Source organism: Aspergillus ibericus (genome assembly GCF_003184845.1).
Source record: "Aspergillus ibericus CBS 121593 unplaced genomic scaffold BO80scaffold_24, whole genome shotgun sequence".
In the NCBI taxonomy this organism is placed as follows: Eukaryota; Fungi; Ascomycota; class Eurotiomycetes; order Eurotiales; family Aspergillaceae; genus Aspergillus; species Aspergillus ibericus.
The window spans coordinates 34,134-61,615 of NW_020292122.1; the positions used below are offsets into that span (position 1 = coordinate 34,134).

The following is a 27,482-nucleotide window of genomic DNA, read 5'->3' on the forward strand; positions in this document are numbered from 1 at the left end:
TCAGGGGGGTGAAGATGTTAGTTATACTTATTATCTAGGCTATAGCTAGAAAGAAAAAAAGAAGTATATTTTTAATAATAGTAACTAATATAATTAGAATATATAATCTTTATTTATCAATTAATTAGATATCTTCATATATTAACGAGTATATTTCTTATCTATTTATGTCACGGTGCCTGCCTGCCTCCCTGCCTGAACCCGTGTGGTTGCCTGAATCCTGCCTGAATCCCGTTCCTGAATACCCTCATATAGCGTGCGCAGTGTAAAGCCATTGGCTTTACATCCTAGTCCTTTTGCTGATAGTGCAGCGGGAAGTACCTGGAATGCGCACCCAGTATGCCCCGTGACAATGAGCTACGGCTTAGGAGATTGAAGATATTAGTTATATTTACTATCTAGATTATAGCCAGAAAGAAGAAGAAGAACGCCTTGGTGGTGGTGGCTAACATGATCAGAACATGATGTGATTCTCGCCTATCAGCCAACCAGGCACCTTAACATTATATATACATGGGGTCGCCCATGGCATCCTGCGGGTGCCCGGATATATATTTGTGCCGCCGGACAACCCTAACGGCCCATCGCCATGGTCCCATCATCCAACCTGAACCCCAGATACATTCATTTACAGTTAAGAAACACCTAGAGAACATCGATATCCCCCAAGCGGTCCAGGTTCCGCCACCCCGACGGCGTGTTCCACCCCCGCAGCCAGTACCCCCCGCCCTGCACGCTCTTCAGGGTAAAGGCCGAGGGCCACACCCCCTCGCGCATCTCCCGCACCAGCGCATTGACAAAGACCACCTGGGCCGGTCGACTGGGTGCACTGGAGGCAGCGGAAAAGTCCAAGGCGGAGAAATCAAACCCGGTCCACGGCGTCACCATCACCATCGGCGTGGTCCCCCGCCCCTGGATGTTGGGCAGCACGCGTCGGCCCGCATGGTCTTCGCACACCCGGAGATACGCCTGAATCGAGGACGGCGTGGTGTATCGCAATGTGGCCAGCCGCAGCCGGCCCGCCAGCGTAGCGACCGACTCCTGCTGGATCTGGGCCACCGTCAGCTTCTCGCGCAACAGCCCGATGCTGTTGTGAATCCAGTAGTGGCCCGGCGGCGGCGGCGCCACCACCGGCCGATAGCTGAGCGGGCCATAGAAGTCCACCGGCGCATTGCTCCGTGCGACGGTGCTGTAGATCGTTTTCAGGAACCAGGCGTTGATGATGTTGTTCTTGGTCGGCTGGGAGTCCCATCGAGGCTGCGGATCGGCCGGCAACATCGACAGCGTCTCCAACGCTCGTTTGCGCACCGCACCCACCCACTCCGCTGGCAGGTACACATATCGTTCCTCGAGATCCTCCTGCAGACCCAGGCGTCGCAGCAGCAGATTCCACGCCACGCTGACCAGGAGCAGCAGGACGGGCCAGAGCCCGATCGTGAAGTTGGCCAGATGCTCGGCGTAGCCAATGCGACGCACGGATGGGTCGGATGTTTTGGCGGGCGTCACCCGATCCGATAGTCTCTTCCCTTGGGAGTCGGGGGGCAGCAACAGGGCCGCAATCGGACGACCGGCCAGCAGATCACAGTAGGCCCGGATCACGTCGTACGAGGCCGTGCCGTCGGCCAGGTGATGGCTCAGGCCGAAGCAAAGCATGGTCGCATCGCGGAGCATCGTCGCCCGGACGAGGAAGACATTCGTGGTCTTCGCAGGCACGTTGAACATGAAAGTGTCGTCCAGTTCCTGCGGGCTGAGTTTATCCATGATGGTCGGTCGGGGTGCGCTCGGTGGGATCCCTCGTTGGGTCCAGTAGGCCAGGTCTTGATGGCCCTCTCGACTCTCGAAATCGACGATGGAGCCCGTGGACAATGCCCAGGGTCGATCCTACCGCCCGTTAATCCCATAGCTCTAGTTATGTGTTTGCGGGCGTCCATGACTGACCTTCCGGTATAGCTTCCCACCCAGCACGGGCCACGCCTTGACCAGCTCTGCTGTTGTCCGCCTCAAGATGTTTACATCGAGGCGCGCATCGATGATGAGTCCCGTGAAGACCATGGCCCGACAGGTGAAGGGGTGGACCGCTTGGCAGCGGTACTGGGTTTCCATCATGTCGCGAGAATGCTGCCCTAGTCGTCGTGCTGCGCTGGCAATCGGCCGTGGTATTGCCACGATGTCGCCGGCGGGGTGTCGCGGGGAATTTTGTATGACGGCCTAGCCAGGCCGGCCTTGGAGCAGCAGGGGGTGGCCGGCTGGGTGGCGCTGCTGCGTGTCGATCCCGAAGCTATCCGGCCCAATTCCGTGTCGATGGAGCCGGCCTGTGTGCCCCAGCACTCTTTCATGGTGGTGTGTTTGTGACACCGGGACAGGCTACAGGCCGCTCATGGACGAGACTTGGCTATGTTTCCAATGTCACCATTCCGGATCAATCGACAAAACCTCTTGCGCTGCCATGACTCTGGACTCGGGTATGCCTAAACTCATACGAGTGCGAGGCACTCTTCGTGCATCGATCCTCGGCACACTAGTGAAAGGGCCCGCGCCCGCCGCGCTCGACTGAATCTTGGGCGTGGGGCGCCGATCCTGCCGGAGTCCGGAGTAAATCTCGGATGGGCACCGCGGGTGACGCTATTCCCATACACCAACTCCGCAGTTCAAGGCCGGTTTGGCACAGAAGAGCCCCGCAATCGGCCCCAGGAACTGGGTATATGGGAAACCGATGCGGATCATGGCAACAAGAACCCAGGACCCGGATGGCGGCTCAGGATCATCCTCGGGGCCGACGATGCCGAGCCCGGTGATCGGTAGCTTAGGGCGTCGATAATGCGGCCGATCATCTGAAAACACGGTCGATCATGACACCAGTAAGATGGATAGGTCCCGTATGGTGATCGTGATGGGTTGTGCTCTCTGGTGTCCCAGGTCGAATGGCCATTGGTGGGCCTGGGAATCAGGGCGTGGATGCGTCCATGTCCCCCTGGTGCCCCCGGCTATGCTGTCCCGTTCATCTGTGCGGTTGGTGCTCGATTATGCCGCCGCATTGAGTGACGAGCGGATTTATGCAAGTCGGAACATTCCCGAGCATCTGCAGTCATGAGCAAGCTAGATCCAGCGTCCAACCAGGATCACATCTGGCATCGCAGCATGGATCGCTTCCATAAAAAATCACGTCCGCGCAACCACCAGGAGTGTCGATGGGCTATTCCTCCCCAATCTCCGCCAGCTGCTTGATTCGGTCCACCAAATCCTGCATCTTGTAGGGTTTATAGATGATATCATTCATCCCCGCCGCCAGCATCTCGTCCTTTTGGGCCGCCCGGACATTGGCCGTCACGCCGAGAATCGGGACCTGCGCCATCGGGGAATCCAAGGCGCGAATGGCCCGCGTCGCCGTGGTGCCATCCATCACCGGCATGACTTGGTCCATCAGGATACAGTGAAAGGTCTCGTTCCGGGCGGCCTCCACCGCCTCCTGGCCATTCTCGGCCTCCCACACATGAAAGCCGGACGATTGTAGCTTCCGGGAGAGGATCCGCTGGTTGATAACGTTGTCTTCGACCAAGAGGATGCGTTGTTGGCCGGCGGGCGGGGGGGTGGCCTCCCGGGTCGCGTCCTTCTCGCCCGGCCGCCCTGGTGTGTATGCCGGATGGTCCACCGATCGGGGTTGATCCTCGGGATTGGCCAGCTCGGGCGATGACACCTCGGCCGCGAGCTTGGCCGTGTGGTGCATGCGCTCGTCCCTGTCGGCATGCGGCGAGATCTCTTCGACGTGCGTGACCGGGGGCGTCAAGGGGATCCGGGGCCGGGGGTTGCGCGCGGCCACGCCGCTCATCTCGTTGCCCATGGCTTGAATCTGGCTACAGAGGCGGTCAATCTCGGTGGTCCCGTTGATCTTGGCGGCATCCTCGACCTGGCCCGGCGGACTGCGACGGACGGTGAAGAAGAAGCCAAAGGTACTGCCCTCGCCTTCGCGGGAGCTGACCCCGATCTCGCCCCCGTGCAGATGGCACAGCCGCCGGCTCACATTCAGCCCCAGCCCGGAGCCCCCGTAGATTGACTGGGTGCGCGGCGTGGCCTGGTTGAACCGCTCAAATAGCCGCTTCTGGGCCTCATCGCTGATGCCAATGCCTGTGTCCCTGACGGCCACCATCAGGTACGCGACCGGGCCGTCGCCCCACTCCGGTTGCGCGGTGGCATCCAGGTTCAAGGCCTGGGGGCCCGAGTCAAAGAAGACGACGTTGGGGGGATACGAGGGCGGGCGTTGGGTGGCAGCCCCGATGGAGACGCGGATGTGTTTGTGGTCGCCAGCGCGGGCTGTGAACTTGATGGCATTGGAAAGTAGGTTGATGAGAACCTGGCTCATGCGGTCCATATCCGCCATGACCCAATCGATGCCACAATCGGTGTAGGACTCGTCGAGCTGGTATTGGAATTCGATGGCATGCTTGCGCAGCTCCGGGCGAAACATGGCCAGCGCGGTGGCCACATTCTTCTGCGGCTGGACGCGGCGCGGGGACAGGGTCAGCATCGACGCGTCCAGCTTGGAGTAGGTCAGCACGTCGTCGATGATCTTCTTCTGATGCGCCACGCAGAGACTGATCGTGTCGGCCGCCTCGGCGATCTGCGCCCGCATGGCCGCCCACCGGTCCGGCTGATGGACGGCCTCGAGGATATCCTCGGTGCAGTGGAGGATGGCGGACAGCGGGTTGCGGACTTCGTGGCTGATCATGTCGATGAAGCGCTCCTGCTGTTGTTTGCGGTCCTCGGCCTCGTGGGCGATGCGTCGCTGGGTTAACTCGGCCGTCTTTTCCGGCGTGATATCGGTGATGGTGCAGATGAAGCCGCCATCGGGGCTCAGTCCGAACCGCCGGCGATCGTCCTCATCCTCGACGGGCGTCAACAGACACACGCGCCACAGACACGGCTGCAGCCGGGTGCGGTATTCAATGCGCAAGGGCTGCTGGGTGCAGGAGGCCTTGCGATAGGCGGTCGTGACGCGCTCTACGTCCTCGCGGTGAATGGTCTGGCGCCAGCCCTCGAACGCCTCTTCGGCCGGGCAGGTGGTCAATTCCAGGAACCGCTTGTTCACAAACACCGTCTGGTCCCGGTGGTTCAGCACCGCCAATCCAGTGGGCATCATATCCGCCAGCTGCTGGGCGGACACCGTGGGGTGGCTGGTGAAGCCATTCGGCCTGACAGGAATCTGCATGGTGTCGTTCCGTGGCCGGGGTCGGGGAGGATGGGAGGGAGCAGTGAAGGTTTTGTCTGCTAAAGAGTGGCAGCAGCGGCAAAAGCTGCCAATGACCTTCGAGGCGCAAAATGCAACCGGATGACGCCAGAGGAACGGTGGTTCGGTGGCTTTTTGGCCCTCGATTGTGCCATCATCCATGACGTCACGACGCCGAGCCCTATTCTCCTTCTTCTTCTTGTCTTCTAGCCTGCCTCCGTGCCTTGGAACCTTCGCTTCTCTACTGCTCCATTGTCCCCTAGTGGCTACTGTCTATCGGTCTTACCGACACCGCGCCCCTCCCCCAGGTACGGCACTGCCGCCCTCGTTCTGGACCCGGTGGCCACCCATTCTCCCCGCAGATCTCCATCTCATCAATCTCGTCTGGCACGATCCAACCAGGAGCCTCGTGGCCGGTCATCTCGGAGAGTTCCCCCCGACACATTACTCGCGCATACGCCATCAGATCCAGACGGCCGCGCCCAGTATGTACACCGCCAGATGCCATCCGATGCAAGATGGCCCGGGATGGGGACACTCGTCAACGTTATTGGATAGACCGGGAGTGGGGGATCTGCGGCGGCCAGAAGGACCATTCAGTCGTAGAGACTGCTGGCCGGGGTATTATGGTGGGATATGCTGTCTACCTGGGATTGATTTTACAGGGGGTATCGTGCCCCTCGCCACCCGGACCAGGGCCTCGCCAAGTGATATGCCCGGGTCTAGTCCTCGCTTACTGGCGCTGAACAGCCAGCTGGGGGATGCGGAGCGGGCTATTGACTCCTCCCAGTTGTCATATCCAGCGTTGCAACCACCGACTACGGAGGAATCAACTCCGAATGGTATGATGCCTTTTTCAATGGAACTCCTCATTGCAGGCTATGGTCACGGATAGCCATGCCATACTGATACCAGCATCCCTTCGCATGGTGTCTATCCCTACGGCACACATCACCGTGAGAGAGATTTCATTCCCACAGCCCACCCAGCCTGGTTGTAGTGACCGTCATCCAATATCGGGCCAGCTATGCCCGTTGAACACCGCCTAACAGGCTGCTTCCAACCCAGCTGCCATGTCTTAGCATGCAAATGAAGTCAATTTTTGAATGACGCTAGCGGAATGATGTACACAGAGCCATATTCCTCACCCCCCAGCCACCGGCTAGAGGTATCGAATCTGGCGGAAGGAGCGGAGCATCATATAGACCCCATGCAGGGTCGCGAACATGCCGGCGCCCGCCACGCCCCAGGCGGCGCCCTGCACGCGGAGGGAACTGAGGGGGATGTGGCCCGGCTCGGAACTGTCCTTGCGGTAGGTATCCGACCGGGCAATATAGCGGCGCCGTTGCGAGGAATCTGAGGATTCAGCGTGGAGGGTTCGGACAGACAGAGCAGGGAAGCGTACCCGCCGACTGCAGCCGTTGGCCGACGTTGCCAAGGGCTGGTCTGGAGCGGCCCAGAAGCATTTGATACATGGTGATATACAGAGTAGAGTAGACTTGAAGTCGGGATGCAATGGAGTGAAGTCACTAGGTCGGTGGGTAGAGCAGGGGGCCCCAGGCCATTAAGAAGGTCAAGCCGGGGGCGACATCCCGTCAGGCGACCGCGGGGGTGGCGAGACGGCTGGGATGATTCCATTCCCCGTCATGGATCCGGCTGGGGGTTCCATGGAAGGATCCCGATGTTGATGAACTCCAGACCAGTCAGCATATGAGGGAGACAAGCGACGCCAGGGCAGAGTCAAGCCACTCACTGGGTATCACAATAATCAGCTGGATGCTTGGATTTGTTTCGAGTTGCTGCTGTTTCTTCCTTTGTCTCTTTTGGCAAGGAAGATATCACAATGAATGTCTTCTTTCCTTCTGTTCCAGATGAGGGCATCCCGGATCAGGTGACGTCATGAACCCCAACCCAGTCGATTCGATCCCTCGACGAGCTTCAGTTTCATCCCTCCCGGTGGGTTGTGCATTACCCTGCTCCCTCGAGGAGAACCGCCCGGCTGATTCCTCCTTGTGCAGGATTCCAGCAAAGTCATTCCATCGCACTGGGCCAGTTCCCGTCCATTGCCAAGGGGAAGTGAGACGACGAGATGGTGGCAATCCGATGGTCCCTGACCCACGGCGACAATGTGCTCACTGCCAGAGTTCTGTCCCTCCTGAGCATGTCGCTGCATTATGCTTTCCACCCTCATCCAGACCTGGCCATCAACCATCCGACGTGGAGGTGCGTGGAATCACAGTCCGACCACTTCATCCCGCAGACAGGATGGACATCATCCGGGACAGCATTCCGCTTGGCCAGAAAGGGCAGACCTATTCGATGTATCGTCCAGGCCATCGGGTCTGTCACTGCCGATCGCTGGAGGCCTCCGATCCAGGACCAGCTCGTCCTGCACGGCGTGGACATGCTCCTGCCGGAGCTTATCAGGGTCTACTGGAGTGAAACGGGCAAAGGCGACGATTGCCGTTCTGTATGCCACAGGCTACCAGAAGCACTCCAGCGGTTTTACTCGATGCTGTATTCAATGCCCAGGGCCAGATGGAATCGGTCGGGTAATGGGGCATTCACCCTTTCTCTACCATCCAGCAAAACCACTGCCTTGACCCCTTTGACTCCAAATCGCATACTCTTGCTAGGGATATGCTCACCCTGAGGCTGCAACCAAGCTGGTATCCATCCCGGAGGTTGAAGCCGATCTGAGACATCCGTTCTGGCACGCTCAAATCTGCAGACCAACAACTCTGCCCTACGCGGAGACTGATTCCGCGCCAGCTGCAACCGCCGCTGCAGTTCACCTACCAGCTGGCCCATGACGCAAAACTCTCCGGAGGTTCCATGCCAGCCATCATGGCAGTCTCATGGTGGCCCAGGTTTCTGTCGGGTCCCAGTTGAACAAACTGCAGTCCTGATGGTTCGGAACCGTCACGATGACCAACCATCTGCTGTTTTTGTCAATCAATCAGCCATCTGGGAATGGTCTACCACGGACAGCATCATCCGACATCGAAGAATGCTCGACGATCGCAACCGTGTCGCCCATTTAACCCAGCTCCCTAGGTTGTGGGCCTCCCCGCCGATCGGCCACCCTGCATGCCCCGGGATGCAGCGGTCAACGCCTGATGTGCGCGTGGGCACTCATACCTGCAGCCGGGCCGTGTCACTTGTCGGTGTGATCAGGACAACAAAGACGCGGTGCATCAGTGCAGACTTCCGACAGCTACCACCATCCAATACCTTGTCACATATTCGACGCGGTTGGACTTCAACATGATATTAATAGTCATAGGAAGACATTTAGCCATCCATTCAGAATCGGAGGAATAAGAATCAAACTTCGAATGAAACGAAACTATCACGAACGCTGTTGATGTCGTCCTCAATGGATAGCGATCAGTAACGAGATACTCCTAAGCTGGCTACGTTGTCGGGTGAAGCAGCGCCTCTGGCAGTTTCTACTGCGTGTCGGGTATATCAGGGTCCTCTATATAGTTCAGTAATCCTACCATTCGAGGTGTAACGTAGTCACCGATAAGGAACCGAGACAACCATCGGAATGGCTGAACAGAACCCAAGAGCCGATAGTATGGAAGGCAAGGATGGCCGCTCCACCTGGCTCGAACTGCGCGACCACCCCCGGATTGTCCTCCTCTGCCTCTATGCCAACATCGGCGCCTTGATGTACGGCTTTGACAGCCTGATCCTGTCTCTGTCCCTGTCCATGACTGCCTTCCTGTGAGTGTGGGGGATCGAATCCGCGTGCTGTCGACGTCTAACCATCCATCCAGCGAGACATTCGGCAGCCTCGTCGACGGGGCCTATGTGATCCCCGCATACTGGCAGTCGCTGTGGAATGCCATCTCCCAAATCGCCTCGATGCTCGGAGCCACCGCTGCCGGACCCATCCAAGATCGCTGTGGCCGTCGGTCCGCCTTCCTGGGGGCCGCGTGTCTGTCGGCCGCCGGCATCGCCATTGTCTTCACGGCATCCACGCCGGGGGAATTCCTGGCGGGCAAGATCGTCAATGGGTTCGCGATGGGGCTGATCTCGACAGCGGGGCCGACCTATGTCTCGGAAGTTGCGCCCCTGCAAATCCGCGGCATCGCCCTCTCGGGGAGTACTTTTTTCTTCGTACGGCCCGACATCGTTGACTAGCCAAGGGAAACCCTAACCATGACTTCCTAGAACCTCGGCTGTCTGATTGCCGCCTCCGTGGCCCTGCCTCGCATGTCCATGTCGAGTGATTCTTCCTACAAGGTACCTCCCTCATCCTCCACCACGCACTCCTCTAAGCATCACAGGTCCTCTTCGCCTCGGGCTGGGTCTGGCCCGGGATTATCCTTCTTCTTCTCCCCCTCGTCCCCGAATCCCCCTACTACCTCGTGATGAAAGACCGCCACGACCACGCCCGCCACATGCTCACCCGCCTGGGCCACACCCCCAACCAAACCCCCACGCTCCTCAACGCCATCATCCGGACGCACGAAGAAGAACGCCGCCGCCGCGCCCAAGCCCGCGGCACCAGTTTCCGGGAATGTTTCCGGGGCGTCGACTGGCGCCGCACGCGGATCATCCTGTACTGCAACGCGATGGCCCAAGTCATCGGGTCGAGTTTCATCGCCAACGCGCCGTACTTCCTCTTACAGGCCGGCATGTCGTCGTCCCGAACGGGGATGATGACGGAGATTGGCATCGCGTTTGGGATTGCCAGCGCCCTGATCACCGCGTATGCGATGACGGTGTGTGGGCGGCGGTCGTTGGTGATGTTTGGGTTGGGATTGTCCACGGTGCTGTATACGGTGATGGGCGTGGCGGGGTGTTTTCCGGGGTGGCCCCCGGCGTTGTGGTCAGTTCTCCCCCCATTTATGATATACAGAACATGGTCTGATCTGGGTATAGGGTGGTTGGCATCTTCCTCGAACTCACCTGGTGGGTCTACGGCCCGGCCGTGGGCCCCGCCATGGCCATCGCGGGCGAAGTCTCCTCCGTACGACTACGGGCCAAATCACTCGCCCTCGGAGTGACCTTCAACAATCTATTCGCGACAGTGTGGAACGTGATCATGCCGTATCTGTATAACAGCGACGAGGCGGATCTGGGGGGCTTGATTGGGTGGATTTTCGCGGGGTTGGGGGCCCTCATGCTCGTGGTTGTGGTTTTTGAGTTGCCGGAGACGAAGGGTCGGACGTTTGAGGAGTTGGATGAGATGTTTGCGGCGAGGGTGCCGACGAGGAAGTTTAGGGGGTATACTTGTGCCACGGAGGTGGGGGTGCGGAGGGATGTTCCGAAGGGGGGGGAGGAGCGGGGGGTGTAGGGTCGACCGTATTATCTGGGTATTGGCTGGATGGATTGAGGCCTCCTGGTTTGGATTTTGGGGGTGTCTACTTGTTATTTGAAGGATTGGTAGGAGTGGCCTGCTTCATGGAGGATGGGGCTGGCTCGGCAGGTGATATGGCTGTGCCCTAGCTGAGCTGGCTGTTCTGGTATACCATCGAAATAACACGCGACTGGGACCATTGCTGTCCGATAAACCTTGCATAGCATTGGATTACATATGGACCAAGCATTATCTTGACCAGACAACCTTGGGGTGCTGTGGCTTGTTACACTCCAAGGGCAGTACGCAGTAGTACACAGCACCCTGACGGCTGGCTAAGGACAGCCGAGAATCTATTCAGACGTCTACTACATGGTCCAGCACCACACAACATCCCCCTGCTTGCCTACATTCTCAGGAGGTGCATTGAGCCAGTCATGATCGTAGGGGCATTGAACGAGGAGGCACAAACCATGTTATCCACCGAGGCATGCTTACCAGGTAAAACTCTCCTCGATATAGTCCAGCTCCTTCCCCCCCTGCCGCTGGCGACACGCCCGCCGGACATCATCGCTCAATCCCCCATGGCCACACACCAGCACCCCCATGGCCCCGACCTGATGCTCCACCTCCATCTGGATCAGCGTGTCCACATCCGGCCGTCCCGGGAACATCTGGACGGTCGCGCTCGGACTCTTGATCTCGCGAGGGTTCCGCGGACGCGTCACGAAGAGCTGAATCCGCAGGACATCGCGGCGGCCCTCCATGCTCAGCACCGTGGTCATCCACGGTCGAATCCAGTCCAGATGCTCGGGTGATTGAATAATCCACACGAGAGTCACCCGGCGGGCGGCCACCGTGCCGTCGCTGTGACCCTGCACCAGGTGGCGGATGAACGGCATACAATGGGTGATGCCGACGCCGCCCGCGAAGAGCAGCACCGTGCCGTAGGAATCCAGCGTGTGGAGATTGCCGTACGGGCCCTCGACGAGGGCATTGACTTTCAGAGCAGCCGAGGGGAATTCCGACATCGACGACCGCCGGGTACTGCCTGAGCCCCGGCCCAGATGGTCGAACGGGAGCTGGAGCCGACCATGGGCGTAGGCCTCCTTAAACAATTTATCGGTGAAGCCCGTCCGTCGCCGGATCAGCAGGGAGATGGAGGTGACTTTGCACCCCAGACCGGGGGAGTTCGTCTCCGCGCCTGCTTCCACCTCGGCCATCTTTTCGTTGTACGAACCCAGCAAGGTCTGGCCGGTTTCACCCCACGCAACCGAAAACGGATGCGACGTGATCCACCCGAACTTGGGAATGTAGAGATAGCAGTACTGGCCCGGCGAAAACGTCCAGGGACGCGCGAGTTGTAGGGTGACGCGGACTGCATCGCCGGGCAGAGCTTCGAGATACGCTGTGGTACGCCGGCCAAAGCCGTAGTTGCGGTACAGGAGGATCAGGAACCGCGCCAGCCACTGGGGAAGTCAGCCCTACATCTTTCGCGAATGCACAGCGGCAAAAGGTCTACCTGAAGAGCCCAGAAGGCGACTGCGGCATACAGATAGTAGCGACACGAGTAGCGGTAGACGTGGTGCCAGAGAAAGGCGACCGCCACGCCGGCCAAGACAATATGGAGATGCAGAAAGGTCTCGTAGAAGGCGTGTCGGATGGGGGACGGGGACTGTAAGAAGATGATCACCATGGCCACGAGGCACTGCGACATGTTAGTGGTTTGAACATGTCATATGGCGGTGGAACGTACCATGAGACCGTTAAACATAAAGGGCTTCTTCAGGGTCCCCAAGGCAGTTGACCATCCATCTACTGCTATTAGCCCAGACAGACAAAACTAGTTGAGTCGTGACTTACAGGTTTGCACCTTGGGCACGCCCCACGCAATGATATGAGCCAGGCCCTCGAGCACCACGATCCGGCCCAGCCATCGATGCAGCAGATTCCAGGTATCGAACGGAACATGCAGCAGCCGAATCAGGGGGTTATTGCGCCCGGCCATGACGAACAGCGGGAACAGATTGACGGTGGCCATGTATCCGGTGCGGTTCCGGATCAGCTCGGCGACCGTCGACTCTGTGGATCCATATGGCACGGTATTGGTGCACAGCACCACGTTCATGACGATGATGGTGGTCAATAGTAAGGTGTGGAAGCGGCTAGGGAGAGTGCCCATGTTGACGGCGCGCGACAGCTGCCATTCACGATTGTGTCGGTTGTGCAGCAGCGGCGCATAGAGGAGATGACGCTTCACCCATGCCAGGCGCTGGTTCGGGACGCGATGGTAGGATTGGCGCTTGTCCGTGAAGGTGGTCAGGCGTCGCAGGTGGGCGGCAAAGCGGAAAGAGGTCTGCCAGAGGAAGACGAGGGCGATGAGGCAGGCGAATACCCACAGATTGGCATAACAGAGGGTGTCATTGAGCATCTCATACCACAGATTGGACTCCATGGTGATGCCGCGCTGGTGCGAGAAGAAATGGAGCAAAGGAAAGTAAACACCACAATTCCAGCGGGTAGAACGAAAGAACGAGAAGTCAACGGTGGACCAGCCACACTGGAGGCAAAAGTGAGCAGACCCTAGCTAGCACAGCCGGGACAAGAATAGAATGGAGGAACGAGAGACAAGAAGAAGGGCTGAATGAAGGCAGAATGAAGAAAGAATGAGCGGAGGCCCGCCAGCATAGGCAGCGAGCAACGCTCCGAGTCAAATAAGTCGGACCAGGGCGAACCGGATCGGCGGAGATGAAAGGGGGGTCGGGGGACGACATCTTGGCGGCAGATAAAGCAGGGCTTGTGCCAATGATGCTGGACAGCAAGGGGTGGAGGGATCTCATCAACAGGCCCCGATCCCCTCAGCGACCCAATCAGCCGGGAAAGAACATTTCCTGGCGCCGGCGTCGACAGCCTCGGGTTTCATCAACAAATTGGACGGGGCCGCCGTGGGGCCCGGGTAGGGCTGGACCTATCACCAGGTCGTCGTCGAGCCCTCATTCCCAGTCTCTTGCGGCGAGACCTGTCATCTGCACGGAACAAGCTTGCGTCCCTAATATAAGCCCCTGGAAGGAACAGGGGTCCGAGTCAATACACTAAATCATCCCAGTCCGCGCAAAGTTAAATACAACGTTATTGTTGACCCGGATACCATGCCCGACCGTGCTACAAGTTGCCAGTTGCAACACCACCGAATTCCCCAACCCGTTCGCTCCTAAATCCCATTCCCGTCCCCAGTAACGGCTGGGACCACGGGGTCCGTGGACCAGCCAAGGCGTCAAGTGAATCAGATAGATTCGCGGCTGAAACCGCCAGGAATGCTTGTCTGCCACCGAGGCCGCCAGTGGAGCGCCAAGGCGGCCTCTCCCACTGGCCCTGGCAGCTTCGACAGCCGCCCCGAAGAAACAATGGCTTGTTCGCCCACGCCTATCAAAGGTATATATAGCCAGTCAATGTGCAGAGGAGTTTATCCGGTGGGTTAACTAACTACTGACCAAAAATCACGTAAGTATGGTCCTGCCCCCCCCCAAAAAACCGCTCAGGCCCCCCGAGAACACATTCCCTCGCGTCGGAGAATCGGCCGAACTGGCTGCAACAGGCTTCAGGCTTATTCTTAGAAATGGGTAACTGCTTGTTGGTTCCACGTTTATCCCCGGATCCAAGGGAAACACAATGCACGTTGGTTACGTCAGGATCTGTAACCTGCTGCGTGTGTCATGAGTCAGGGGCTTGAACCAGGGGGTGGTGAGGATGGTGAGCAGACGGCTATTCCATCGCATTCGAAACGAATGTACGACAGGCTGACTGCTGCAGGGGGTGTTTGGAGCCATGCGTGATTGCGTTGGTTGGGATCTCATCTCGGTTTGCTCGGGTTCGCGATGGTCGCCGTATTGGCCAGTTGTTGCAATAATGCTCCAGGCGGTCCCCCACACGGGTTACTCCGTTACTCCATAGCTCTGCCATAGGCATCCATGAGTCCGCTACTCCATAGCCACTTGCAGATTGCCGGATCTGGCATTTTAACTGGGAACTAGCCGTTATGGTTGCCCAAATAGCCGCCAGCGTGCAGTTGACTCAACAGCCACGGCGGAATCTGATACATGGACGCAGAGGACGGGAACCAGCACGCCGAGCTGAGTCGCTCAAACGCACTTCCTTTTGCTCTTATGTTCGAACCGCCCCCGCATAAGTCCATCTAGGTCAATTGACTGGAGTTGATGATCGATCACATGTCATTCCAGCGCGTGCAATAGCCACCGAATTGGCTCTTAGATGATGCTGTCACGATAACGAGGATCCGCATCACGCTTGGTAGAGCTATATATATATACGCGACATGCATGCCAGTGGTATATGATGTCTTTTAGCCTCATGTAACCATAATCCAATGCCTTCAGTTAAGAGGATTACTATGATGACCAAGGATTCCCAGGTAGCACGCCGTGATTCATGCTGGCCGCCCTCCTGGATGGCGCTCTGAGTCATGTTGGTCCTGCCTATTCCAGCCTGCCAAGAGAGCAAGAGTGGATCCATCTCGGGAGACCAGCCAATCCAGTCTCTCACCGACGCGCGCAGATCGGAGGTTCCATCCAATCAGGCTGTGGGTGCACACCACCCGAGTGGGAAAGCAGTCCCCCTTTATAATCGGCGTCGGGCTCATTCCATCTTTACAAGTTCCATTCGCCATGGCAGTCACCCGGGAGCGCGGACCGTTGGTTTCCCTGACTCCGGCTCAATGGCCGTCGCACGACACCGTCCTTTCCGGACAGTACATCCGGCTGGAGCGGCTGCAACCGAAACATGCGGGCGACCTCTTCGACCTGATCGGCGGGGATGATCCGACCAGAACCTGGCTGTGGGATTTCATGCCTGACGGACCCTACCCCCAACGCCACACCTTCGAGGAAGCCATCGCCGCCCGGGCCAGATCCCCGGATCCGTTCTTCTTCGCCATCATCGACCAGCGGGCCACCACGCCCACCGGTGGGAAAGCCATCGGGTATCTGTCCCTCATGCGGATCACCCCCGCGCATTGGGCCGTGGAAATCGGCCATGTCATGTTTTCCCCGGCGCTGCAACGCACCCCCGCGTCGACCGAGGCGATCTACCTCCTGGCCCGTCACGCCGTGGAAGATCTACATTATCGCCGCGTGGAGTGGAAGTGTGATGCGCTCAATGGGCCCTCGCGGATGGCCGCCCTCCGACTGGGGTTCACCTTCGAGGGGACGTTCCGGCAACACATGGTGGTCAAGGGGCGGAGTCGGGATACCAGCTGGTTCGCGATTCTGCAGAGTGAGTGGCACGACGGGGTGAAAGACGCGTTGGAGCAATGGCTAGAGGCGGGGAATTTTGGCGCAGATGGCTGCCAGAAGAGGAAACTGCAGGATTTCAGACAGTCAAAGTAGAAATTTGAATATCATCAACACTAAATCTGACGATGAAGCTATCCAATGCATCCCGATCGGACTTTCCCGGCACGGGTCAGGTGACCGGGCAATCGCGGCCTGAAAGCGGGGGCCGCAGTGGATCGGATTCGGCCTGACAGTCGGGGACTCAGTCGGGGACCGACGGCGGAGGAACAGAGATGAACAATCCGAATTATCCAATTATCAGCACGAGATAACCGGTAAGAGATTCTGCCGTGATTGGGCCGGGGACAGCCCGGGGTTCCCCGCAGGCCGATAACCTGCCATGCCCAGCCACGCCGGCCGATCAGATAAATGACGCGCTGCCTGCCACCCCAGAACCAAGCTTCTGCCAGCTTCTTGTCTGCTCATCCGGTCACCATGCGCTTGGTCTGGATTGCTGCTGTTCTGGGCGCCTTGCCGGCCACCCAGGCCCAGTTCGTGTCGCCTCCCACGGACCTGATTCCCACCAAAGGCTACCTCGACATCCCCGTGCGCTACAAGGAGGTGCCCACTGGCATCTGTGAGACGGATCCTAGGGTGAAGAGCTTCTCGGGCTACGTGGAGGTCGCCGAGAATGAGCACATCTTCTTCTGGTTCTTTGAGGCTCGCAACCAAGAACCCACCGAGGCCCCGTTGACCGTCTGGATCAATGGAGGCAAGTCATGCCTAGTCTTCTAAATTCCGTACCCCAACTGACCATCCCAGGTCCCGGCTCATCCTCCATGATTGGCCTCTTCCAAGAGCATGGCCCCTGCGGTGTGGACTCCAATGGCACCGTCTACAACAACCCCTACTCCTGGAACAATGCCAGCAATATGCTCTACATCGACCAGCCCGTCCAGACTGGCTTCTCCTACAGTATCCCCGTGCCGGGCTATGTGGATCCCGATACGGACAATGTGATTGCCCTACCCTCCCCCGTCTGCCCCGACTATGCCTCCGACTTCTCCTGTGGCACGTACGCGTATCCCAACGTGAGCCTGACGGCCAACACGACCGACAACGCCGCCCCCAACTTCTACCGCGCCTTGCAGGGCTTCATGGGCGCTTTTCCCCAGTACTCGCGGGAGACCTTCCACTTTACCACCGAGAGCTACGGGGGCCACTATGGACCCGTCTTCAACGAGTACATCGAGGAGCAGAACGCCCATCTCCAGCCCGGCGCCAAGAAGATCCAGCTGGGCAGCGTGATGATCGGCAATGGCTGGTATGATCCTATCATTCAGTATCAGGCCTACTACAACTTTACCGTAACTAGCCCCCATCCATGCATCCATTCCATCCCACTAATCGGATCTCAGGTCTACCCCGGAAACACCTACGACTACCTCCCCTACAACAAATCCATCAGCTCCCTCCTCTACAACAACCTCTACGGCCCCGGCAACTGCCTGGACCAACTCTACGACTGCGCCGCCCGCGGCATCGACGACGTCTGCAGCACCGCCGACAGCTTCTGCGCCGACGAAGTGGAGAGCATCTACGACAACTACCTGGGTCGGGATGAATACGACTTCCGCGAGCTGACGCCCGATCCCTTCCCCTACGAATTCTACGTCGATTACCTGAACACGCCGTCCGTCCAGGCCGCCATCGGCGCCTACATCAACTACACGGAGAGCAACAACGCCGTGGGGCTGGCGTTCTCCTCCACCGGCGACGACGGCCGTCTCATGCACACCACCGACGACGTCGCCAAGCTCCTCCAGCAGAACGTCACGGTGGTCATGTACGCCGGCGACGCCGACTACAACTGCAACTGGCTGGGCGGGGAGGCCGTCTCGCTCAAAGTGAACGCCTCGCAGTTCCACACCGCGGGGTACACCAACATCACCACCTCCGACGGGGTCACGCACGGCCAGGTGCGCCAAGCGGGGAACTTTGCCTTTGTGCGCGTGTACGAGAGTGGCCACGAGGTGCCGTTCTATCAGCCCTTGCTGGCCCTGGAGATGTTCGAGCGGGTCATCACCGGCAAGGATGTGGCCACGGGCAAGATTCCGGTGTCGCCGGGGTTGAAGACCGTGGGGCCGTTGAAGAGTACCTACCGTCAGGGGAATGGGACGATCCAGTGGGAGGTGTTGGATCCGTTGGCAACGTATAATACTACGACGAATGCGCCGAACCCGGTTACTAAGAGACACAAGCGGATGGGTCCGGCGTTGCGGTTTCAGATGTAGTGACTGTATAGTACGTAGGTGCAAATGGGCTAGAGATGCTGAGTTAATGAAAATGATGATACGCATGAGCCAGTTTGTCAGAAGATTGATAAATGCGATTATTTCCAAGCCCATGTGAATATATTTCTTATGCCAGGAACGTCACGCCATATGGGTATGAAAAAAGCCAAGGAGTACTATAAACGTACATCAGGATTGCTAAATAAGTGGGATTCATATCGAAGAGCACATGGGGATCCATCAATTGATATGATGGTGCTGGAAGCTGTGGAAAAGGATGCCCCAATTCGCAACCGGTAAGAATCGCATGCCAGCTGAACATGAAGAAATGCACAGCCAGGCCAGCGACATGTTGCAGACGCTGATCGAATCACCATATCACATGCTCCCAGCCATTGGAGGTCGATGGTAGTCCGCTATACCGATCCTGATCACAAGGAGTTTGAATCGATCGCAGCCGTTCAAGCAAAGGGCGATTGGCATCGGCTAGAAATCCGGATTGATGAAGATCCTCCAACAAAGAGCGCAAAGACTCCACGAATTGCAGCGAAAGCGACTGCATATCAGGCGGGTCCAGATCCACCTCCACCAATTCCATGGCATCCAACACGGACCGCATCGCCGATGACATGGTCGAGAGCTGCTCGCAGAGAACCACAGATTGGTCCTTCAGGCGAGTCGATTCCCTCTCGACTTCCGAACAGGTCTTCCCTGCCTGTGAAAGATTACCCAAGGCCTCGTGGAGACGGTCAATTCTAATCTCCACGTCCTTCTTTTCAGCCTCCATGGTGCGAATTCTAGATCGATACTGGGACTCCTGTTGTTTGAGTGCGGTGGCCCGCTCGTGATGACGTCTGCCATAGGAAAGCTCAGTATCAACGCCTGAATAAACGACAGGATCACTCACATGGTTCCAATGACGGACACTGGCACAGTCACCAACTGTACCACCGGAATCCACCACGTGCTAGCCAACGTCTAGAGCGAATGAGTATCAGAGCTCGCACTGAAAGGGGGCTCTCACGTCTGCATGCTCGTCCGACCTTCTGTCATGGTATCTGGCGGAATTGCCCACGGCAGTGGCTGCTGAATTCACCGAGTCCAACTGACTTTTAGAACGAGCCATCATGGCATCGAGATGACGGAGCTGCCCCTCGGATTGTTCCCGGATGCAGTTCAACGTGCGCGTGGTCGACTCACACATGGTGAGTTGCTCGGTGGCTTTATGGGCCAGGTGTGCGGCATGAGCCGTCATGTCTTTGGCCTGGACGACGAGGTGGGAGACCGTCCTGTTGACTTGTTGGATGGTGTGGAAGGCTGCGCCAAAAGCTTTGAGATCGAGAATCTTCACTATGCCCGGGCCCTTCTGGTGCTGCAGTATATTGTCGCAGTTGGTAATTCTCTCCGCCTGTAGGTGTACAGAAGGGCTTGGTCGCAAGGCGTTCCTAACCAGGCCAGTGAGCCTGGCCACTGGATCTGGATCCCCTTCTAGGGCATGGCCGAGGGCGTGGACTGAGTAGATAGCGGAGTTCAAGGTATTCAGCTCTCGCGGAAATTGCCCGTCGAGAGTGTCCTTGCGCTGCTCCAACTGACTAACTTCAGCCGTGAGCTCGGCATTGGCAGCAGATAGTGCAAGGGCTTGATTCACAAGGTCTGCTGGGGACGCCATTGTTAGTAGGAAAAGTGACTAACACTAAAGATCCGAGCTGGGCTATGCTCTAGAGATATCCCTTGGGCTCGGAATCTCTTACACTCGCCCTTCTTTCGCCGCCTGGTTGTTCATTAGAACGATGTGTTGCCTCCCAACGTGCCTAATGTGATTTTCAGACTCGCACGCCACGTCACAACGCCAGTCTCATGTAGATCGACAAGGCTGAAGCTGGTGGAAGTGGGGATCGTCGGGCAGGCCTCTGCCCATCCGCCTCGCCATGGCTTGGGTATTACTTCCAAACGAAACTCAAAAAACTACACTCCGCGGGGGACTAGCTGGCAGCCATCGGCTGTACCTGGCTGATATAAAAGCCCAAGAACTCTGGTCTGGGGTCGTTGGTGTATCCTCCGCTTCGAAGACTTCTCATCAGCCGTTGAGCGTCTGCTTGTATCAGACTTTGTTAGAACATTCTTCTACCTTGATCCCAGTAGCTACAATATCCCTTCAATCTACGCGGCTGCGGCTTTGGCATAGCTCTAGTTTTCGTGCACTCAGACATCCGTTGAGACAACCAGCATGGAAAGCCGGGTTTGCAGTCAACTGGCGGTTCTGGCGCCAGGGGAGGATCTACCGGTTCTTCCCAACTACGAGGGGATCCCCAAACTGGTGGCATCAGCCCCCCTGGCCGTCTACTGTTTGGGGCAGCTAAAGTTGGTCGCCTTTTCCGACCCCGGGCTTCGCATTTCGCTCTCCGAACCCAAGCATGGCTTCCAGTATCTTCGGTGAGTTCCGCCAGCAGCGTGCCAGAACCGGCTGACCCCAGGGTTAGCTACCCCAGTCTCTCCAGCGCCATTATCCAGATCGTGGACGAAGCCGCGGATGCCTTTCGCCGCGCCAACCGCAACATGACCTCTATCAAAATGCAGGACAATAAGATGTTTGGAGGATACGGATGCGTGAGTGCACCCCCCGCCCCCTGAGCTACTCAGACTGAACAGGGTTTAGGTACGGGATATCGTGCTTTGTCTCCAAAGCCGGGAACCGTCCTTGAAGAAGTTGCAGGCGGCCCTCACGAGCTTCACGAAATGCATGGAAAGGTGCAGCGCCCTGGCGGACGACATCGAAAAAGCCTTCGAGAACTTGGAGGGCTGTATCAAGGAGTTGAAGTTGGCCATGGGGGATGGACAACGTAGGATACCCCTCATCGAGAGCATACGTCGGGACTGACGGACGCCATCTTCCAGATCACTCCGAGCGTGACAGGAGCTACGCCGAAGCGGGGGTCAAGCGGGCACAAGAGGATCAGGAGTACCACCAACAGAGGTACCGAGACCTGGAACAGCAGATGCGAAGCAGAGAACGGGAGCACCAGGAGGCAAAGGCTCTCTTTACTCGGACAGTGAAGCGCTCGGGTAGGATGCGGCCACTATTTTTCTCTGCTCGAGTTGGGCTGACTGCGACCTAGAATGGTCGGCCGTACCCATCGGCATTGCGGCGACTGCAGATGATGCCCTGCAAGCGATTATCACGACCGCCCAGGCGGCTGCAAAGGGCGCCATTAGCTTTGTGACCCGGACCGGTGAAAAGACTCGCGAAACGGTGACGTTTCAGGCGCCTCGTCCGCAGGATTGGACGGGGAGAGACACGACTTGCCACGGGGCCGGCCATGATGCTCAAAGCAGGGCGGCCACACCGGATCGTCCGGAGACGCCCAACAGTAGATGGAAGGACACAAGCCATCCTATGGGGCCGACCAGCGAGGTCCATCCGGTTGGAGATCTGGAAAGATCGAAACCAACAGGGGTGAAGGGGGTCTCCGGAACGCACGGGTCCGCGACCCGGGCTGGGAAAAGATCGCAGCGCCGGTCAGGGATCTCAGGAGTCCTCCAGGCGCGCCATGAGAAGCTCGAAATCACCCGGGCCAACATGCAGGAGACGCTCCGGAATGTCAACCAGACCGCCGATCAGCAGCATCAGCAGCAGCTTCAAATCCTGGAGCTCCGCCGGAAGATCCAAGAGCTGGATCGGCAGCAAGCCACTTTGAAGCAGACCAAGCAGGTACTCGGCCTCTCGATTGAGGTCATTGGGGACATGCACACCCGCATCGCATGCATGGCCAAGTTCTTCCAAACGGTGGCCCTGTTTATTGAGGAGCAGCTGATACCGAGGGCCGATTATCTCCAGGACCATGTCGGTGAGGAGGCTGCGCAGAGCTTCCCCGCCGTGCTGAGGGATCGGAAATTCCGGGAGGACCTCATGGTGTTGGATCAATGCTCCAACAAGGTGGTATCGTCGACGATCCTGTACCAGGAGATCTCCACGCGACACCTGTATCCGGCCCTGGACCTCGTCGCCCGGCTGCCCATCAGCGCCTCGGAGGAACGCCAGCGCGAGGCCGAAACAGAACTGAAGGACTCGACGGAGAATAGCGTCCGAGCCATCTTGGAGCTGGCGGAAGGGCTTTACGAGAAACACAAGCAGCGTGCCGCGCAACGACTGAGCGGGCTCAAGAAGGAGCTGGCACTCGCGGAGAAGGCCATTGAGAATGTGGATATTGAGTCCATCCATGAGTATGACCCCAATAGCCAGTCTCCGTAGACAACGAGTCCCGGAAGGTGCAGGGGCTCTTGGATTGTGATACGGCCAGTGTTCCGATTGTGGTCGTGTATCGGCATGGCTTGCTTTCTCCAGCAAGACTCTGCAGCATAGAAATAGAGAGATGCACACAAAATTGCTAGCAATGGACCGGTATGATTTGGCAGCTGCAGCTGCTCCACAGCCACCGCTATCTAGCTTAAGCGACCTGTCATCCCCATCTGGAGATCGGCCCATGGCCGATGAGGTGACAGCCCCACTTCCTGAGATCAGCCCAGCAGGGGGACTCCCTACTCCGTACACAACAATGTCCTGTCAAAGGGGGGCGTGTTGGCATTCGTTCATCCACGATCCCCGGGCTGATGGTGGGGTTGGGCCGGAGACAACCCTGACCATCCCATCCTACCCCCCGAAAGGTCCTCAGCATCGTATAGGGCAGCTTTGCCCACCTAATATTAAACCAGCAACGCACTTCACCGGGACGCAGGGAAGAGGAGGCCGTTGGGGATGGCGACGCCCTCAGCCAGCCACCACTGGGTCGGGATGGCTTTTCCGCGGCCTCTTACTCCACCAATCACACCGCCAACGACGGTCGCGTGAACCGGATGTCATGCAGCTAACGGAGGAGTGCGGGCGGATGGGGGTGTCCCACTGGCTGCGATGCTGCACACCAGGCATGTAGGGTTCCTTCACTGGACCGCAAGGCAACCACCTACCTGCCTGATTTGGGGCATGGGAAGTGACACGTGGACTGTCGCGTAGATAACGAGGTGTATGGCTGCCTGGTCGGTTTTACACAGAGACTAGAGGACTCAGGAGGTGGTGGAGGAAGACGATCGAGTTTCAGAGAGACGCAAGATGTTGTCAGGGGGGGGGATGGAGGGCAGCGGCCGAGGGGAGGGGTCGTATCAGCCGTTACCGGCACGCGTTGTGATGGAAATTTTGCAAACGGCATTACCGTAATACAGGGAAGGAACAAACAGCCCCCAGCCCCGATATGACAAGTCCAGGTGGGCAGGCATGACTCCAAGCCATCGTCGATCGTGCCAGTTGTAGCTGCCCTGAAGGTGATGTTAATCTTGGTCTTGACATGACGCGTGAGTGCAGCCCTAGAAACTGGGCACAATGCCAGCCCAGTGTCATTCACCGACACGTTCTCTGCGCCAGGGTGTGAATTGCTTGCAATGACATGGCGTAGATGGATGTTTACCGGTGATTCCTTCTTATTAAGGAGCAGACACGGTCCACAGCAAATGTTCCTCGTTCTAGGAGACACCCCAAGAATCGACCATGCCGCCGCCTCTACACCCTGACGACTACACCCTCGCCTGGCTATGCGCTCTTCCCCGGGAGCTGGCCGCTGCCAAAGCCGTGCTGGACGAGACCTATCCAGCCTTACCAGCAACGGCCCATGACACCAACACCTACACGCTGGGCCGCATTGGCCCACACCCCATTGTGCTGGTGTGTCTGCCCACCGGCATGACCGGCATTGTCTCTGCCGCCGTGACCGTCACCCAGATGCGTGTCGCCTTTCCCCGACTGACCCTTGGGGTGATGGTCGGGGTGGGCGGCGGCGCCCCCAGTTCCGGGCACGATATCCGGCTGGGAGACGTCGTCGTGGGGAGTGACGGATTTATCAAGTATGACCGGGGCAAAACTACCCAGGGAGGAGAGTTTCAATACGGCGCATCAGTGATGCTCCCCCCGCCCAAGCTACTCTCGGTGATCTCGCAACTGCAAGCGCAACCGGAACGACATCGAGAGGAATGGACCCAGTTGATCCGTCAAGTGGCCCGCCAGAACCCCCGGTTTCAGCCACCAAGGGAAGAGGATGATGTGCTCTTCCAGACCAGTTACGACCACCCCGCCGGCTGGGATACCTGCGAGCATTGCGATGCCGGTCGTCGCGTCTTGCGAGCTCCTCGTGGTGACAGCCAGCCCAGAGTGCACTATGGGCGCATCGGTTCAGCCGACCAGGTGATGCGACATGGGGACACCCGGGACCGAGTCGCGCGCCAATGTGGAGTGATCTGCTTCGAGATGGAGGCGGCTGGGGTATTGAATGAAAGACTACCCTGTCTCAGCATCCGGGGCATCTGTGACTATTCCGACAGCCACAAAAACAAGCAGTGGCAGGACTACGCCGCCATGACGGCCGCCGTCTATGCAAAGGAGGTACTGAACCTGCTGCCTCCGGCGTCACCGTCGGGTAAGTGTTGCGTCGCATCGTGTGAAGAGAGAACCCCATCTTGGACCGTTAATCTGATATTTCTTTATCTTAGAGGCTTGCTTCCTGGTCCCGTTCGAACCCGTGCGCCAGCTGGTCGGACGCCACGATGTTCTCGCTGATATACGTAGTCGAGTGGAGGAAAACCGGCCCGTCGTTCTCTATGGTCTTGGAGGAGTTGGGTAAGTGGTCTGATCATTCTTTGGTATAATCAGGAATCGCTGCTAATCCCGCGCGCAGGAAAACGCAGGTGGCGGTGCACTTTTGCCACGAGTATCGGCAACAGCACCCCAGTGCACATGTTCTCTGGGTGGATGCCAGCAGCCCAGCCCACTTTGACCACAGCTATCGCCAGATTGCGGCGGCTTTGCGAATCCCCGGTCATGAAGACCCCGGGTTTGATGCCCTAGTCGAGACGCATCGTCGACTAACAGCTGCGGAGTCCTTGCGATGGTTAATGGTGGTGGATAACTTGGATAACCGCGACGAAATGGCATCCCGAATGCCCTTCCTCCCACGGGTGGCACGATCCAAGGGATCCTTGGTGGTGACGACGCGTACGATGCAGGCCTGTCAGGACCTGCACGATTGGGATCCAGCACGCGATGACGCCACTCAGGTCCTACCTCTGCCGCCTCACGAGTCGATGAGCTTGCTAACAATGCATCTGAAACCAAACCAGAGAAGTAACGAGACGGATGTTATGACGCTTCTGGAAACACTGGAGTATCTTCCTCTCGCCATTACCCAGGCCATCGCGTGGATCAAGATGAACGGATCGACGGTGACGAAATATCTGGAGCGCCTGGGGTCCAGATCGACAGGAAGACCCGGGATCCTGGACGAAGAGTATAAAGATGTCTACCGCTATGATCACCTACCGCACTCGATCTATCGCACCTGGGAGCTTTCGCTGCGCCAGATCTGGACGCAGGAAGCCTCAGCTGCTCATTTATTGGCCACCATCGCAATGTTTGACGCACAGCACGGTGTACCGATGTGGCTGTTGGAGAAGGCCAGCAACGACGAGTTGGGGGCTATTTCAGCCTTAGGGAGTCTCTCGTCCTGGTCACTTCTCGACTATGGACCGAACGAGACTCTTATCATGCACCGCATGGTGCGAGACGCGGTGCGGCACTTCCTGCACCAGCGCAAGGAACTTAGAAGATACGAAGTATCTGGACTGGCCCTACTCGTCCAGCACTTTCCGGCGCCGGACACCGACGACTGGCAGCGATGCGAGGCCTTAGCCCCCCTTGCGGAAACGATGCTGGCGATGATCGATCCGCGTCGTGAGGACGAAACAATCTGTGCGCACCGCGCCACTCTGCTGCACTTCCTCTCGGCATATGAGAACCACCGAGGACGATACAAAGAAGCTCACTTCCACGTGAAGGATGCATGGCGAGCCCGCAGCGCTCGACTGGGCCCCGACCATCTCGACACCGTCGCCTGTGAGGAACTTTTGGCACTCGTGCGGATGAACCGGGGAAGGTACCGCAAGGCGTTGGAGACCCAGCGGAGCGTGCATGCCAAACGACTCGATGTCCAAGGCTACCAGGCCCCGGCGACCGTGGCCAGCCAGAAGCAGCTGGGCGATGTCGAGTTGAAACTCGGCCGATTCACCCGGGCCATCGAGACGTACTCGGCGGCCTGCCGACAGAGCGAGTTGGCCCTGGGAGACCAACATCGACATACGCTGGAGCTCCGTCATGTCCTGGCCGAGGCCTTTGAATGGCAAAAGAACGCGGGGAAAGCCGAGCAGCTGTACCGGCGCGCCCTGGCGGGCAAGGAGGCGACATTAGGGCCGAGTCATCATTCCACCGTCCAGACCCGCATTGCGCTGGATGCCCTCGTGGCCTCGCAGACCAGCGATCCACACGCTGCCCTGGGTCGGTATCGAGACATGTGGCAATTGAGCGCAGACACGTTCGGCGACACACATCCAAACACGATTGGTTTGCTGTGCAATCAGGCGGCCTGGCACAAGGCGCAGGGGGCGTGGAGGGAGGCGGAGACGCTCCAGGATCAGGCCTACCACCTCTTTTTGAACGCGCTGGGAGAGACTCATCCTTCCACGCTCATGTGCCTGTCTAACCTGGCCGTCCTCAAGCAGGAGCAGGGGAAAGCAGTGGAGGCCGAAGCCCTCCATTTGGAATTGCTCGGCCAGCGAACAGCCGTCCTGGGCCCGGAGCATCCCCATACCCTCGCCAGTATGTACCATTTTGCGGAGATGAAACTTGAGCAGGGGGCCTATGCCGAGGCCCACCCCATCCTGGAGCGGGTGGTCACCAGTCAGGAGATCGTGCTGGGCCCTGATCACCCGACGACCCTCCGCAGCGTGAGCTCCCTGACAGAATCACTTGAGGGGCTGCACCGATATGCCGAGTGTGAGCAGGTCTACCGAGGCTTGATAGCACGCAAACGGCAAGTCCTGGGATCGAGCCACCTCGACACGGTCGTCGAGATACACAACCTGGCCGAGTTGTTGCGGGAGCAGAACCGGCTCGCGGAGGCGGAGGTGCTACATCGTGAAGCCCTGCAGTTGAGCCCGGCTGACCGGCCGCGCAGTGTGACGACCCTGTTGATCATGGCTAACCTCGCACGGGTCCTGATGCTACAACAGAAACGGGGCGAGGCGCGAGCGCTCTACCAAGGTGCGTTGGCAGACATCCGACAACTCCCGGCTACCGCGGACTGGCGCATCTCAATCTTGATGCAACGCATGGAGAAGGAGCTTGGCGAGCTCTCGCTCCTCGGCCGACTGGCTGCTTGGGTTCCGCAGCCTATGGCAGCGTTCTGGACCCCTGTGTACGACAGCTGGTCCTGGCTGAGGGGTGGCAGTGGTCCGGGATAGGGCTGCTACGTGAAACATGCACTAAACATAGA

At 58.3% G+C, this 27,482-nt stretch overlaps 12 protein-coding genes across 12 annotated transcripts; 7 read left to right on the forward strand and 5 right to left on the reverse strand.

Moving 5' to 3' along the window:
- Window positions 1–645: 645 nt before the first annotated feature.
- Window positions 646–2,052, reverse strand: BO80DRAFT_357626 (uncharacterized protein; the record flags this gene model as incomplete). The annotated part of the gene is made up of 2 exons (XM_025715848.1): window positions 646–1,881; window positions 1,939–2,052. The coding sequence occupies 2 exons, from the start codon at window positions 2,050–2,052 to the stop codon at window positions 646–648; spliced, it is 1,350 nt and encodes a 449-aa protein (XP_025574390.1).
- A 656-nt stretch (window positions 2,053–2,708) lies between these two features.
- BO80DRAFT_107280 (uncharacterized protein) lies at window positions 2,709–3,142 on the forward strand. The gene has a single exon (XM_025713380.1). The coding sequence runs from the start codon at window positions 2,864–2,866 to the stop codon at window positions 3,089–3,091; it is 228 nt and encodes a 75-aa protein (XP_025574391.1). The 5' UTR covers window positions 2,709–2,863; the 3' UTR covers window positions 3,092–3,142.
- A 51-nt stretch (window positions 3,143–3,193) lies between these two features.
- BO80DRAFT_455926 (uncharacterized protein) lies at window positions 3,194–5,383 on the reverse strand (the record flags this gene model as incomplete). The annotated part of the gene is made up of 2 exons (XM_025722138.1): window positions 3,194–5,168; window positions 5,340–5,383. 2 exons carry the CDS (start codon window positions 5,381–5,383, stop codon window positions 3,194–3,196), a joined length of 2,019 nt encoding a protein of 672 aa, XP_025574392.1.
- A 761-nt stretch (window positions 5,384–6,144) lies between these two features.
- Window positions 6,145–6,696, reverse strand: BO80DRAFT_465517 (uncharacterized protein; the record flags this gene model as incomplete). The annotated part of the gene is made up of 2 exons (XM_025722723.1): window positions 6,145–6,577; window positions 6,627–6,696. 2 exons carry the CDS (start codon window positions 6,694–6,696, stop codon window positions 6,384–6,386), a joined length of 264 nt encoding a protein of 87 aa, XP_025574393.1. The 3' UTR covers window positions 6,145–6,383.
- A 582-nt stretch (window positions 6,697–7,278) lies between these two features.
- BO80DRAFT_502720 (uncharacterized protein) lies at window positions 7,279–8,184 on the forward strand. Its single transcript, XM_025724337.1, has 2 exons — window positions 7,279–7,691; window positions 7,858–8,184. Exons 1-2 carry the CDS (start codon window positions 7,311–7,313, stop codon window positions 8,032–8,034), a joined length of 558 nt encoding a protein of 185 aa, XP_025574394.1. The 5' UTR covers window positions 7,279–7,310; the 3' UTR covers window positions 8,035–8,184.
- Window positions 8,185–8,804: 620 nt separating this feature from the next.
- BO80DRAFT_494257 (maltose permease Mal61) lies at window positions 8,805–10,532 on the forward strand (the record flags this gene model as incomplete). Its single annotated transcript, XM_025723862.1, has 5 exons — window positions 8,805–8,953; window positions 9,007–9,349; window positions 9,404–9,475; window positions 9,520–10,064; window positions 10,118–10,532. 5 exons carry the CDS (start codon window positions 8,805–8,807, stop codon window positions 10,530–10,532), a joined length of 1,524 nt encoding a protein of 507 aa, XP_025574395.1.
- Window positions 10,533–10,763: 231 nt separating this feature from the next.
- On the reverse strand, window positions 10,764–13,231 carry BO80DRAFT_502722 (ferric reductase family protein). The gene is made up of 4 exons (XM_025724338.1): window positions 12,399–13,231; window positions 12,292–12,350; window positions 12,058–12,243; window positions 10,764–12,004 (listed from the first exon to the last, which is right to left on the reverse strand). Exons 1-4 carry the CDS (start codon window positions 12,988–12,990, stop codon window positions 11,030–11,032), a joined length of 1,812 nt encoding a protein of 603 aa, XP_025574396.1. The 5' UTR covers window positions 12,991–13,231; the 3' UTR covers window positions 10,764–11,029.
- A 1,986-nt stretch (window positions 13,232–15,217) lies between these two features.
- On the forward strand, window positions 15,218–15,937 carry BO80DRAFT_435456 (GNAT family N-acetyltransferase; the record flags this gene model as incomplete). Its single annotated transcript, XM_025720910.1, has 1 exon — window positions 15,218–15,937. One exon carries the CDS (start codon window positions 15,218–15,220, stop codon window positions 15,935–15,937), a length of 720 nt encoding a protein of 239 aa, XP_025574397.1.
- A 381-nt stretch (window positions 15,938–16,318) lies between these two features.
- BO80DRAFT_455930 (serine carboxypeptidase) lies at window positions 16,319–18,117 on the forward strand (the record flags this gene model as incomplete). Its single annotated transcript, XM_025722139.1, has 3 exons — window positions 16,319–16,595; window positions 16,646–17,190; window positions 17,242–18,117. The coding sequence occupies 3 exons, from the start codon at window positions 16,319–16,321 to the stop codon at window positions 18,115–18,117; spliced, it is 1,698 nt and encodes a 565-aa protein (XP_025574398.1).
- A 370-nt stretch (window positions 18,118–18,487) lies between these two features.
- BO80DRAFT_502725 (uncharacterized protein) lies at window positions 18,488–19,786 on the reverse strand (the record flags this gene model as incomplete). Its single annotated transcript, XM_025724339.1, has 3 exons — window positions 18,488–18,971; window positions 19,025–19,095; window positions 19,142–19,786. 3 exons carry the CDS (start codon window positions 19,784–19,786, stop codon window positions 18,488–18,490), a joined length of 1,200 nt encoding a protein of 399 aa, XP_025574399.1.
- A 558-nt stretch (window positions 19,787–20,344) lies between these two features.
- Window positions 20,345–22,366, forward strand: BO80DRAFT_465524 (uncharacterized protein; the record flags this gene model as incomplete). The annotated part of the gene is made up of 5 exons (XM_025722724.1): window positions 20,345–20,550; window positions 20,598–20,724; window positions 20,774–20,957; window positions 21,013–21,180; window positions 21,234–22,366. 5 exons carry the CDS (start codon window positions 20,345–20,347, stop codon window positions 22,364–22,366), a joined length of 1,818 nt encoding a protein of 605 aa, XP_025574400.1.
- Window positions 22,367–23,653: 1,287 nt separating this feature from the next.
- BO80DRAFT_502727 (uncharacterized protein) lies at window positions 23,654–27,450 on the forward strand (the record flags this gene model as incomplete). Its single annotated transcript, XM_025724340.1, has 3 exons — window positions 23,654–24,575; window positions 24,649–24,775; window positions 24,834–27,450. The coding sequence occupies 3 exons, from the start codon at window positions 23,654–23,656 to the stop codon at window positions 27,448–27,450; spliced, it is 3,666 nt and encodes a 1,221-aa protein (XP_025574401.1).
- Between the last annotated feature and the right edge of the window lie 32 nt (window positions 27,451–27,482).

What these genes read in the sequence shown, in the direction of transcription:
- BO80DRAFT_107280 (XM_025713380.1), top strand. Translation starts at nt 2,864, where the DNA reads ATGGATAGGTCCCGTATGGTGATCGTGATGGGTTGTGCTCTCTGGTGT.
- BO80DRAFT_502722 (XM_025724338.1), bottom strand. Translation starts at nt 12,990, where the DNA reads ATGGAGTCCAATCTGTGGTATGAGATGCTCAATGACACCCTCTGTTAT. An exon ending in TTATGTTTAACGGTCTCATG is followed by an intron (nt 12,244 to 12,291) that starts GTACGTTCCACC and finishes AACATGTCGCAG; the next exon opens with TGCCTCGTGGCCATGGTGAT. An exon ending in TCGCCTTCTGGGCTCTTCAG is followed by an intron (nt 12,005 to 12,057) that starts GTAGACCTTTTG and finishes TGACTTCCCCAG; the next exon opens with TGGCTGGCGCGGTTCCTGAT.
- BO80DRAFT_502720 (XM_025724337.1), top strand. Translation starts at nt 7,311, where the DNA reads ATGGTGGCAATCCGATGGTCCCTGACCCACGGCGACAATGTGCTCACT. An exon ending in AAGGCGACGATTGCCGTTCT is followed by an intron (nt 7,692 to 7,857) that starts GTATGCCACAGG and finishes TACTCTTGCTAG; the next exon opens with GGATATGCTCACCCTGAGGC.